Source organism: Vanessa cardui, chromosome 12 (genome assembly GCF_905220365.1).
Source record: "Vanessa cardui chromosome 12, ilVanCard2.1, whole genome shotgun sequence".
In the NCBI taxonomy this organism is placed as follows: Eukaryota; Metazoa; Arthropoda; class Insecta; order Lepidoptera; family Nymphalidae; genus Vanessa; species Vanessa cardui.
The window spans coordinates 4258797-4272441 of record NC_061134.1 but is presented as its reverse complement, the minus strand read 5'-3'; the positions used below and the strand labels follow the sequence as shown (position 1 = coordinate 4272441).

Below are 13645 nucleotides of genomic sequence, written 5' to 3'. Positions count from 1 at the left end.
TAATTACAGGTTATCGATTTGCAAAAATGAACCTTTATCTTAACATCTTACAGTCCTCATTTCAATAAACGGTGTACCACTTACCATACATCTGCTTTCGTCACTTACTTAGACAAAACTCTATTAAACATTGGACGTTCAATGTACATTGTATTAGATGAACAGTCAAAGGTCCGTACGTTGAAGATTGCCAAGAGAGGCGACAAAACTGATAATTAAGTGAATTCAGTTAAAGTGACTCGTACGGAACTTTCTACATTAGAACTACTTGAACATTTCACAAGAAATAATGCTAAAAGTAATGAAGAATTATAACAAAATTTAGTACCGCATAGGCCTAGCAATAATTAATCTAGATACGTAATTATCTATAAAGATTTAAGTCAGATGCGAACTTTTGTAAAGTGTCAATTACAACGTAAAGACTGGTGTCGTAGTGGCACGTTAGCCAGTGTAACTACTAAGCATCAGGGATTGTCTCAGTTCCCGTTGTTGGTGGCGCATTGGTGATCTAATGAATGGTTAAACTTTCTTAAGGTATCAATACCAGGTGGAAATTTAAAGAAAAATTGCCACGCAATAGGACATTCGCTGGCTATTATTTTTTTTTGAGTTGAGATGAGGGAGTCATGAAACAGAAAAATATATTAATAATCGTCATAATTATAAATAAAAATACACTGAGACTCAATTTTTACAATACCTATTAAATTTAAAGTCGATCCTAATAATCTTTTCATAGAAAATAAAATTAAGGGCAGATATTTAAAATAGTAATTAAATCATCGATTTTTCAGCTATGTAACAATTATAATTTAAATTCCCACACACTTTGCGGCGGTTTCAGTGGGCACTGCTGTTGGGTACCATATGGCCTTCTTTGTTCCGCTGAGAAAGTGTTTTGTGTTGTAGTTACAAGCTATCAAACAAATCAGTACACTTTTTCTTTCTTTACAATATAATTAAGAAAGCACATACCTAAATCAGTTTATACCCTGTGCATTCCATTCATGTTATATAATTTTTCCCTTTATAAGCTTACGTGTGACATTTTAGGTCGAAGTAAATTGGATTTACGAGCTCAGTAGGAACTCTGCCAACATACACGATACACGAGACGTATCGCAAATTTGAGTCTGTTATGTAAACTATGTTTTATCACTTCATTAGGATTGCAGTAATAAAATTTGATTCTGTATTATTGTTTAACTAATTTATTTACAAACAATATATGTATGTGTGACAGGGCCATGGGTGATGTCAATACAATCCTCCATGCCCCAGTGAATTGTTCAATATACTCGTACATATTTAAAGATGGCGGGTAATCCGATAGGGCTTTATGTTAGGCCATTTTTGTATGCAAACATTCATCATTTACAGAACTGCCAAATATCAATACTAAATACTCTCGTTTTCCATTTTGAAGGGTGAGTGAACAAGAGAATACTATAATTGGTTCCACTGTTGGTATCGCATTGAAAATGCAAAGGATAGTTATATTTTTAGAGTGCTAACGTCAATTCATTTGATAATAAGTAATGATTATCATTTTTCATTACATAGGACACTTTTCAAAAAAAGAAATGCAGTTTTGACATCAAAAACGAACTTCGTACTAGGTTTAACGTCTTAGTTAATTAAACATACATTAATAGGTAATTTGGATTAAAGTATCAAGATAGTCGCTATAGATAAAATTGTTATTATTCATTCAATAAATGCGTTTATTGTATGTAATATTTCGTCAATGATAATTTAACTAGTTATGAAAAATAAAAATAAGATTCCTATGATTTCATTTCTAATCGGGATAATAAAATAAAATATCAAAATGTTTCAGCGTCTTTTATTTAATCTCATAGACCTTATTTTAACACAACAGCTTTTTGACTAGAATAACAATTTTTGATAAGTACCTTAAACATCTGAGATTAAACAACGACAGTTATATTTTATAGCTTTGGTCATTTATATGTCTAGATAGACTGACAAAATTCAGAACGCGTCGGGAACGGTTGGCCACAAGAACATGCACACAAGTATAAAACGACAAAACTTAGATATAGTACCGGCAAATTCAATACAACCGATTACTGCCGATTTACACAAACAATAGAAATAGCTCCCTATCGCGTTATTAAACGCTATTTGTCGCTATAGATTCTCGTGTCAGTTCAACCCGAGAAAGCAAGTGCATGTCAATCGACGTGTCAAATTGACGAATATATTAGGTTAGACGATATTAAAAGTTATTACGTTTGTGTAAAGATCATATTCACATAAGAAATAAATATTGATAATTTGGGAAACCGAACTTAATTCAAATGCGATCGGTTTTACAAATATTGCCGATGCAACATCTAAGTTGTGTCGTACTATAAAGAGGTATGACGTTTGTGGGATCACAAGCGTATCTGACACGCACACAATAAAATAATTTGGGCTCGTTAACTTTAGTTCATTTGCAGTGCAACACTCCATCTAGATATATAAATAATCTAAGTTTCAATTAAGTACAATTAATAAACTCTACGATCAAAATATTTCACAATAATCTATTTAAATTTTCAATATAAATACATCAAAAGTGCTTCCAGCTAGAATAGCCTTTTGACTAAAATTCTTTCTAAATCTTTTTTATTATTATATCTGTTATAAATAAAATACATCTTCATTTATAAGAAAAAAACAAGCGTTTTCAAATTATTTACATTTTAAAATGTCATCAAAATATCGGAGTATTTAAATACAATGAAGATACGATGTTCTATTCTTATTATAAGCAATGTTTTTATTTCAATATTTATGTTCGTTTGGAATGTAATATATTCACGTAAAAATAATTACTGAAGCTCATATAAGTCTTCGTACAATAATATTTCTCCTAATTTTTTTATTTATTTTTCGAGTATTTTTTTCAAAATGTCTCCTAGTATTTTGGATAGATAGTATATTTTTATAAATGTGTCGTTTTAATAATGAGATCACCAAACCCCTCACATCGAGGAGGACGTAATGCTATTATCACTTTCCAATGTCTACTTAAGCTTTACGCACTACACTAAAGGCGTAGAATCCAACTTTTGGACGGCGGCAATGTATAAAAGCGTTGCATATTGTGTTTCTCCTAACATAACGTAACATTTTATACAGTAGTGACTAGTTCTGTGCAAATCTCATTTCGTCTAAACATTATAGTGATATCTTTAAGCCTCTGCGATAACAATCTTCATAGAAATCTATAAGGAAATAAATAACAAAAAATATATCCAACAATCTTATACATCTTTCTAAACCTAAGGAATACTACAGAAAACTTTATAGAAGTACGCACTAAATTAATACTTCGGTTTGTAATAAAGCTAACGATATGGAGGAACCCTGTAGGATAAATCATTACGTCTACGATAGAGTAATAAGTAGAGATAGGAAACAACAGTTGGTCACAGTTTGGTCGGAAAGGTCGAGTGTTAACAGAACTCTTTTAAAAATAATTTAATTTAGTAACAGCGAAACTCGACAGCGAAACCGCACGCACATTTATTGTCTTCTACACATAACAATTTACATAGCGTTATATATAATAAAAAAGGACCCGTTTTATAGAACATCATGTCTGATGCCGTGTGATCGTTGAGGCCAAGAGAGAAGGAGCTGTTCGTCTGCAGCGTTGTCGCCTACGTTCTCTGAGAGGGCAGGTGAACAAGTCATGGTGCCTAAAAGAGCACCACTCGATCGGGAATGCTGTCTACAAAGCGGGCGACGAGATGGTGACTCACATTCGTCAGACATTGCCCTAGTCACTGTGATTCGAGGTGACTGGCGTCGCCTGCGTTCCCTACTAACACCTTCTTCGAGACCTAGCGCTCGGCCGAGAACGATATGTGGTGGTGCCCTTATCAAAGGAATGGCAGAAGTCCGAGGCTTATGAACTTCATCTTCTTGAGAATCTTGGAGCATATTACAAGACGCTGCTCGTTGTGCCGGTCTCTCCGACCCTCTGGACCCCATTGCTGCTGCATCAGACAATCGTCTAGTTGTCGGCGGTCGTATACAACCCGAACCAGCGGATAAAGACGGTCGTCTAGATCCACAAGCACTTGGTGTTCTTGCTTGTATCTCCTGGGTGACCTCACTTTTTGTCAGTCGTTTTCTTCGATAATTGCGTAGGGAATCTTTGAAAGCTCGACTTCGAATACCGTATAAAATCCCGTTGACGGGTGGAGCTGCAGCTAAAAGAGCAGCTGATATAGCAGCCAATGATTGTGGTGGTACCGCGATAGCTGGCCATATTAATACGCAATAATATGGGAAGTACAAGATTGCTAATGATCCGAGAGGTTGTAGAACTGCTGATAAAGCCCGTCTGCGTGGAGGCGGTGGAGGAGAGAACGGGTTACGTTGATGGGTTACCGTGACTTGTGCGGATAATGTTACTTCATATATTGCTGCTGCAATTCTATGCCGGTGATAGCGGGCGATACGTAAGATTTTAAGGCTGCATAGGACAACGAGAGCGGTGGGTAATAACAGAGTTAATGACGCGTAGACAAGACAGAATCCCAAAGCGGCGGGTCCAGCGCCACAATCAGGAGTACAACTTCCGAGACCGATGCTGTAGACCAACGGCGGCTGAGCCACTGCCAGCGGGGCTAGAAGAGCAGCGAGAGCGATCCAACCACTAGCAACGCAAATGATTACCTGTAAATGAACAGCTTATATAAAACACTAGGTCCCACTGCCGCGTGAGGTGGAGTGCAAGTATTAGCGATAAAAAGTAATCTACGTGTTCTTCCAGACTATAATATATCTATGTGACAAATTTTATTCAGACCCGTTCAGCCGCTTTGATCCATCCATCGAAACTTTTGCATTTAAACCATTATGTAGATTGTTTTCCAAATATAAAAGTTACAAAATTTGACTATGTAATCATGTTACAAAAAAGATTTATTCAAATGTTATTTTACAACTTTCCATTTAATCCGATAACAACCTTTTTTTTATAAATCATAAATGTAATCTTTTACATCATAATCTAAGCGACATGACTATCTCTAGTAACAAGAAATAGATAAAGAATCAACGATATAGGTACCTTTTTCGCAGAAACAATCGCTGCATAGTGCAATGGTGCCGCAATAGCGGCCGCACGATCAGCGTGTAGCCCGCATACAGTCCACAGCTGGAGCGGGTGCAGTGCTTGGAGCAGTGCTCCGCAAGCGCATGTAGCTCCTCCACTGCAGAGCGCCGCTCCGCTGGCCAGCGCGCCTACTGCTCCCAGGTGTACCAAAAGCACGGACGAAGCTGAGGCTGGCTGTGGGCATAATCACAAAAAATCGATATTATATTTTTGTGTGTAATTACATTTGTAAGGTTATTTATATTTAAATTTTTGCACCTGTTACTGGTTTAATTTTAGTGACTGGTTTAATCATTATTATACCGAAAATTCTGGAAGTACTGTGTACATACGTTTTAATTAAGTAATTATTTCTATAGGTTACTATTACATTAAAGTAACTTTATGACAATAAACAAATAGGGTTCAATACAAAAAATAAAAATAAAAAAAAATCATAGAAACGTCATTTCATATATTTTAAATAAATAAAGAACTAAGTCCTTTTCCTATTTCAATTTGCAACGTATATGGCTCAATAACTTTCGACAACAGCATTCAAACATTGCTCTTAATTGTTTTCCATAAAAAGTTTATCTACGCAATTAAGCGCTTCTGCGGAATTTCATTGTCCAAGGCTTCACTTTTCTAAATCAAAACATAACTCGCGGTTTTAATGGAACTTCTTTAATGTCTTGTACATAATAAAAAAAAAAAAGATTTTTAAATTTCGAATCAAGGCACATTACAATTAAAAATATATATGACCATGAAAACTGAAATATAAATGTTAAAGAAATGCGACTGTCTTGCAAATGTTCTTTATAAAACTTAAATTTTTAATTAAGAACAGCAACCGTCCCTAGGGGTCTCTTGTATCCATGCTTTAATTAATAAAGCTATGTAAGTAAGGTAAATAGAAGTCAAAATGAGGTTATGTGTAAAGGCCAAATTGTATCAAATATTCAACGAGCCCAAGAGAAAGGTTGGTGGAAACTATTTGTACAAAATGTAGCGGCCATTTCTTATTTTCATATTTTACGGAATAAAATTATTCGTTCTTAGGAATATAAAAGGAAATATTTAAGTTTCATGTATAACCTTCAATTATTTGACTTGTTTTATTATTTGTTAAAAATTATATTTATATTTTCTTCCAATTAAACTTCCCTTGCCAGTTTAATTCATTCATACCTCTTATTTAAATGGACCTGTTCGCGTTTAACTCGAAACGTTCAATGAACAGTTTCATGTTCTTAATAAGAATTATAATTTTAATGACTTTATTGTGCAACTGAAATCGAAAATTGTACAATCTTACTTATTTAAAATTAAAATTCAATCACATTTAACTTTCATTAAAATTTCGTTAATTAAAATATTATGGGGTGCAAGTGTCTATTAGCTCAGGTTTATATATATTGTTACCGGTGAAAAATAAGTAAGATATATTAATAAAGGACAGGTAAACTAATAAAAAATTAGGTCTAGTAATAGTTCCAAAAATTAAAGCGTTATATTTTTACTCTACACATATAGAGGCAAGCTAAATGATTCATAATCCAGCCACTTCATACTAATTTACAGTGAAAACATTTCATACATTTTCAACCGTTTAACAATTCGTATTGTTTTTATATATAACAGGTTAATTTAAGTTAAATTATATAATACCTACACAATTTATAACATGTTTAAAACCAGAAGCAATATAAAAAAAATCATAATTTGGTTAACAACGATAAGAAAAAAGAAAGTGTCGAAAATGTCTCGAAATAGTCAAGATTTGTAAAACACTTTACCGACGCTATTTGTATTATAATAAAAATGATAGTAAATTGATTCAAATTTAATCTATTAACTTAAATGATGACAAGATGAACATAGCTTTACAGATAACTGTAGTAGTTAGAACAATAAATTGAAAACCAAGAAATCGTCAATTTTTGGGTATTCTTCTGACATTTTGAGATTGAGATTGTGCGATTCTCGTATCTCCTGTGCTCTGCATTTACGGAGTAAAATGTCACATGTCAATTCTGTATAACATCTCAACACACTTATTTATAAGATGACACAGAGGTTGCTTTGCGATTACCGCGTATCGATTACGAAAAAAATCTTAATATTTAAAACTTGCAAAATTTTAACCACAGATTCTCCAGTATTGTGTTACTTAATATTCCAACGTGATAGCTCGCTTAGATGAAAGAAGGTAATACTGACAAATTCAGAGGGTAACCTGCATATTTATATCTATTACCTGTCTTTTTTAAATAGATTTGGGCAGAAAATCTTTAATAACAGATCTTTCTTTTTTTTAGTTTAGAATTCTTATTCGTAGAAACATTTTTCATTTTATCACAATGTTTCATAGATTTCTGAACTATGAATATATCAAATTTTATCCTGTCTTTAATTTAAGACCGACAACGTCTATTAAATATCGACAACAACTTTAGACTTCTAAAATCGTCACTAGTATCCACGTCGTGTCCAAGTATTATCCGACACTTGAAAAAAATAAATAAACTGTTGATGTCATTTCTTGGAAACATTTACGAATGAGAATTTTTAAAAAGAGCAGCATTTCGTGATATCGTTTCAAAACACGATATTCTATCACGAATAGTTTGTGTAGTAATTTAATATTTTAAATTGGGGAAATAGGCAAGTAATCGCTTGCAGTTGACTTGGATTCGACATTGAGACTCATGGCATATATACCTAAGTTCTTGTCCTTGATATACATTTTTAGTTGCTTTATTTTTTTTCGTATATATTAGTGATGTCCACAATGACGATACAGTATATTTTCCCAGCCCTTGTCTCAAATTGGCCCTTCAATTTCCCCTGTACTATTCATTATCTGATCATCCATCCATCTCTCTCATATATAGGTCGTCCCCTTCCCGTACGGGACGGGACGGGGGGGGGGGGGGCTCATGCATATCATTGTTACTACTTTTACTAGTATTGAGTATTATATGTAGGGGAGGAAATTGGGGAATTGGGGAATTGCGGACGCTGAAGAGTAATAACGCACAAGATTCGTACTATTAGTAATAATCAGTCTGTCTTTATTAATTATTAATCTTTAGATCTACAAAAACAATAATAGACTATTAAACGAGATCAATTAACAAATGGACTATATTTAGCAAAAACAAAACCTTATCTGTCCGTAATTACTCGTAGCGCTCGGGGTAAATTCGGACTGACCCTCTAAATCATAGGGGTAAATTCGGAGTCGGTCTAAATCATAGACAAAAATCACAAGTAAAGTACAGTTCTCATGAGCCCACTTTTTACACTTTGAACACATAATCCAGTCTTCGGCGGGTGGATCATTGTACTTTTCCTGACAATAAACGCAATAGCAATCAGCATTTCCTTCACTTTCAAAATTATTCAGATCTTTTATACCCTTTGATCTTTTTCATGTTTTGACTTTTTTATCTTTTTAGATGTAGTTTCATTTTCTTTTTTTTTTGAGCTTTTGTTCCTTTTCTTCTAGATTCTTTTTTTCGGTGTGCTGGTAAAAATGATGGTTTGCTTTTTGTTTACTGACCGTTTGCTACGATGAATTTGTATAGTTGGGACCATTATTAAATCACTAAGCGGTACTGATGAAAATTGACATGTTTGACTTGTCGAACTTTGGTTTAAATCAGCTTCACTCATAGCACTATTCTCATTTATTTTATTTAAAAAATGGTGGAATGTACGAACCTCCAGTATTAAAGCAATTCACAACTGTTAAAGAACCACGTTCTGTACTGGTACATTTTCCAACCTGTTTTAGTCCCTTTGGTGCAAGAATCTTGGATTTGCGTTGTACCGTACTAATCCCAGTTTCATCTTTATTGTAAATTGAATCAGATTTAAATTTGTATTTAATCATGAGAGCTTTCAGATTCACAAAAAATAAATCGGTTTCTTCTTCATTAAATGCGGTAATTCTATTTATGGATGTAGCATCAGGCATTCGAAGTGATATGTTTGGATGTCTAGCCACTAAATTATAATACCAATCCCTCCCGGCCATACCAGTTTCTTTATTGAAATTATGTTTTGTATTGTTTGCGGTGGCAAAATCGAAAGCTATCTTTCTCAGAGTAGGTATTGTTATCCCAAAGAAAGCCTTACATGACTTAAAATAAATTCAACCAGTTCCTTTTCTTGTATTTCGTTAAAAACAGATTTTCACCTTTTTTTGGTATCGTAGAAATCTGCCTTTTTTCATTTGATCAAACAAACTAGATCTGGGAATACCATATTTTTCTTCCGCCTGACGAAAAGTTATCTTCTGGTCTTTTATTTCTTGCACAGCTTTTTGTAATGATTCGTTGGTGTATGATTGTTCTGTTTTTCTTATATAGTTCCGAGGCATCTAAAAATGAGCAGTTATTGATTAATTTCATAATAGTTTATCGAATTAGGGGTAATTGCGGACGTCCGTGTTTACCCGCAAGCCGTATCCGTATACAGACCTGTCACTCGAATTAAAAAAACACTAAAAATAAGATCAAAATACACTTTTTTATTTTATTTTACCTACCTTTAGAACTGTGCGCAATCGTCTGTCGTAAGTTTTTGCGTGGTACTAAAATAGCGGAACGAAACAGATGACAGCACCAGGCTGCCGCGGGGGAGGGGGGCGTATTTACCCCGCGTCCGTAATTCCCCCATCCTCCCCTACTATATGTGTCGGTTTGTGTTATCCTTTATCAATTATTATTATATATTTTAGAGTGATCTTCCATTCAAGTTTTACTCAAATACATTATTATTTATCAAAATAATATTATTAAAAAAATAATAAATAATAATATTACGACAATAGAAAAAAAAATGAAAGATCTAAATAGTTTAATCTAATAGTCATGAGAAAAATGTCGACGCAACGTCCATTTTTACCTAAATTATCTCAATATTAACGAGTGTATTACAATATGTATATTAAAGTAATTGAAACTGATATAGTTTTTACTAAATATGTATATCTATATAAATGTATGGAATCTATTGATATAGTGATGAGGTAGAGCTATGTTGGCCGGACTGGGTTAGAACCACGCGATCACTCATTTACCTTCCACGACATTGTATGCTTAATAAATAAAATATTAATTGTTTATGTGTGCAAAAAGCTTCATCAAAAGTATAACACCTCGCCTCATTGCCTCCACTGGTTCACTGGAGGGCTGGTTCGTTTTTTGCCCAGAGGATCGGAATTGCGATTCAACGGGGAAATGCTGCTAGCATTCTTGCCACCATTCCACGCGGTCAATATTTATACAGTAACTAGTTTTAGTTCATATTGGTATATATAAATAAGCATTTAATGTTGTTAATTATTATATTATGACAATTGTTTATGTTTCTTAGATATATATGTAATAAGGTGGCATATAATCACGTGCAAAACTCTATTTTTTGTCATTAACTTATTTTGAAAATTAGCTGTAAGATGGGTCTTCTATCAGTTTCAATACCATGAAGCAAAATATGCCCAAGTGTATAAAAAAAACTGTTTTTAAAATGACATTCCATTTATGAATTTCAAAGTAGATTGAAATTCAGCTCACCTGTCCATTTGTACGTATCAACGTGGTGTTATTGAAGTTATCGTCCATACAAACATGCCATTTCAATGCACTCTAAATCTCCGAGAACGTGAAAACCAACGACCATTTTTATTCTACGATATAGTTTATCTTTCTTTTTTATGGTATAGGTTTGCGGACGAGCATATGGGTCACCTGATGGTAATTGCTCACCATCACCCATAGACAATGACGCTGTAAGAAATATTAACTATTCTTTACATCATCAATGTGCCACCAACCTTGGGAACTAAGATGTTATGTTCCTTATGCTTGTAGTTACACTGGCTCACTCAACCTTCAAACCGGAACACAACAATACTGAGTACAGTTATTTGGCGGAAGAGTAACTGATGAGTGGGTGGTACCTAACCAGACGGGCTGGCACAAAGCCCTACCGCCAAGTAAATCATTCGTTTTATTTTACGATTGTGCTTTTTTTTTTAATTTAGTATCTTTAACAACTATGTACTACTTAAAGCTGTGTGATGTGATCAATGTGATTTTTATATTAGAAATAGTAAAGCCGAAATGGCTCAATGGTGCGTATACCCGAATCATAACCAAACATAACGTAGTCGAGTGGTGTGTACACCGGTTTACATGGGTTCTCTACTCCGAGGTCCTGGGTTCGATTGCCGGCTGAGTCGATGTAGATTATCATTAGTTTTCTATGTTGTCTTGGGTCTGGATGTTTGCGGTACCGTCGTTACTTCTGATTTTCCATCACACAAGTGATTTACATTGAGATCAGAGTAATGTATGTTATGTTGTCTCATATTATTTATTTCATAATGGATACATGTCTTGACAAGCACCGTCAATTATCGTGTACCTTATTTTTGTTAAAGATTCATCTCATAGACGGTGTTTAATAAAAACATTGGAAGCTGTGTGTGTTGAATGAAAACGTGATGCCTGTGTATCCAAAAATCGCATTATAGTAGCGTCGTGGAACTATCTCTAATCTTCTCAAAATGATAAAGACTTTCTCCAGCAGTGATATTTACGATCTACCCTTAATTTTACAAACACAGTGATAATTAAAAAACAACAAAATCAAAGTCTAATACACCTTATAAAGTAGAAAAGTAAAGTAACAGCCTGTAAATTTCCCACTATTGGGATGAGGCCTCCTCTTCCATTAAGGAGAGGATTTGGAACATATTCCACCACGCTGTTCCAATGCGGGTTGGTGGAATGCACATGTAGCAGAATTTCGATGAAATTAGACACATGCAGGTTTCCTCACGATGTTTTCCTTTATTGCGGTAAAGCAGTCGATGAGTTATAAGCACAAATTAAGCACATATATATAATGGTGCTTGCCTGGGTTTGAACCCGCAATCATCGGTTAAGATGCACGTGTTCTAACCACTGGGCCATCTCAGCTCATAATATAACTTATAATGAACTATTTTCTTAGCGTTTGGTCAAATCAATTGAGGCAGACATGACTCTATCCTATGATGTTCAACGACTTTAATAGGTGACCAATGAATGAATGAATGAATTAACAAATATACATATGTAGTTAGGTTGGTTTGTAGGAGAAATGGCAAATATTCAAATCGAATCGAAACGAATTATATCGAACATTTTGCCAATCAATAATCTATTATCGGGAGTAAAACTGCAGCCTAAATAAGTTTTTGAAAATTAAATATATCTAAAATCTATAAATTTGTAAAATTAATCTATTCATATGTCACATTAAAGAGTTTCTTATTATAATTTGCACATCCATCAATTAAGCATTTTCATACGTACCAACATCTATAAAGCCTTATATATGTTGTCAGATTTAGTTAATTATAATTCGAACAGTCAAATAAATAAAAAAATCGGATTCAAAAACCGAAAATCTTGGATACTTTTCTCTACAATATAAGTATTACCGAAATTTATGTAAATATTGATGCATAATAAGGAAATTAAAGTTAAGCACATAAAAATATTCTTTGATATAGTAGAGCTGTTACCAAAGGCATATTCATTGGGATTAAATTTTATAATATTGACAGGAATGTAAGAGAAAATATGAAAGGATACTGCAACGTATTGAAAGTAATCCTCAACACCAGTAAATGTTTTAAATAAGCTCGGAAAAGCTGAGAGATTCGTTTCTCGATGATGAAAACATGTCCTCAGAAAACCAACATACGGAGCTGAGATTATTACGTGTTTTTAGGTGAATTCTGTTTAAAATAATTACTTGTATGTATTGTATGACATATTCTTGTCGTAACAATTAATATTTACAAAAATGTAAATATAAATGTCGTTAATAGGTACTAAATCTCCAGAAAAAAAGTCGAAATTCCAGTCGTTTTTGAAGTTACAAAAACAGTAAAGCATTTAAGGATAACCTCAAAATCGAATGAATATAATCATTATTATCGTGAACAAGACATTCGTAGATAATGTCGAAATATCAAGCTGCACCGAACAAAAATAAAAAACATGTTAAATATTCCGAAATCAATTTTTAATTATTATTGTATTATTTTTAACCAAAAAGGAAAAGAAAATTCTCATTATAGAGACAAAAGGAGACAATACTTTTATAACCGTTGACGATATTAATATGACAAATATTTAATATTCTTCTATAAATAATATAAAAGGTTGCACCTGTTCCGGATATAAGAGCGTTAGTAGTTTCCGTAAGCAATGGAACTTTCCGCTGTCAGTTTCCGTTAGCCCAGATTTGAGAAATAAATTGATATATTTTATATTTCTGATATATGACGTTATTATTGTTGTGTTAATCGAATACAAAGAAATATTCTCGTTGCGTTTCTTAATCTTTTTAAAAGAAACAACTATAAATCGAAAATACAATTCCAATTGTATGTATACCATTATACAATTATTTTAAATTTCGAACGTATACGTGATAATTTTAGGA

General features: G+C 33.5%; 1 protein-coding gene across 1 annotated transcript in view; it reads right to left on the bottom strand.

The window, feature by feature from the left end:
• Positions 1–2326: 2326 nt before the first annotated feature.
• LOC124534320 overlaps positions 2327–13645 on the bottom strand; it is a 135113-nt gene continuing 123794 nt past the window's right edge. The window contains exons 3-4 of the mRNA XM_047110091.1: positions 5102–5320; positions 2327–4704 (exon numbers count right to left, since the gene is read on the bottom strand). Of these exons, the coding sequence (XP_046966047.1) occupies positions 3604–4704; positions 5102–5320 (1320 nt within the window). The 3' untranslated portion in view covers positions 2327–3603. The remainder of the gene's footprint in view (positions 4705–5101; positions 5321–13645) is intronic.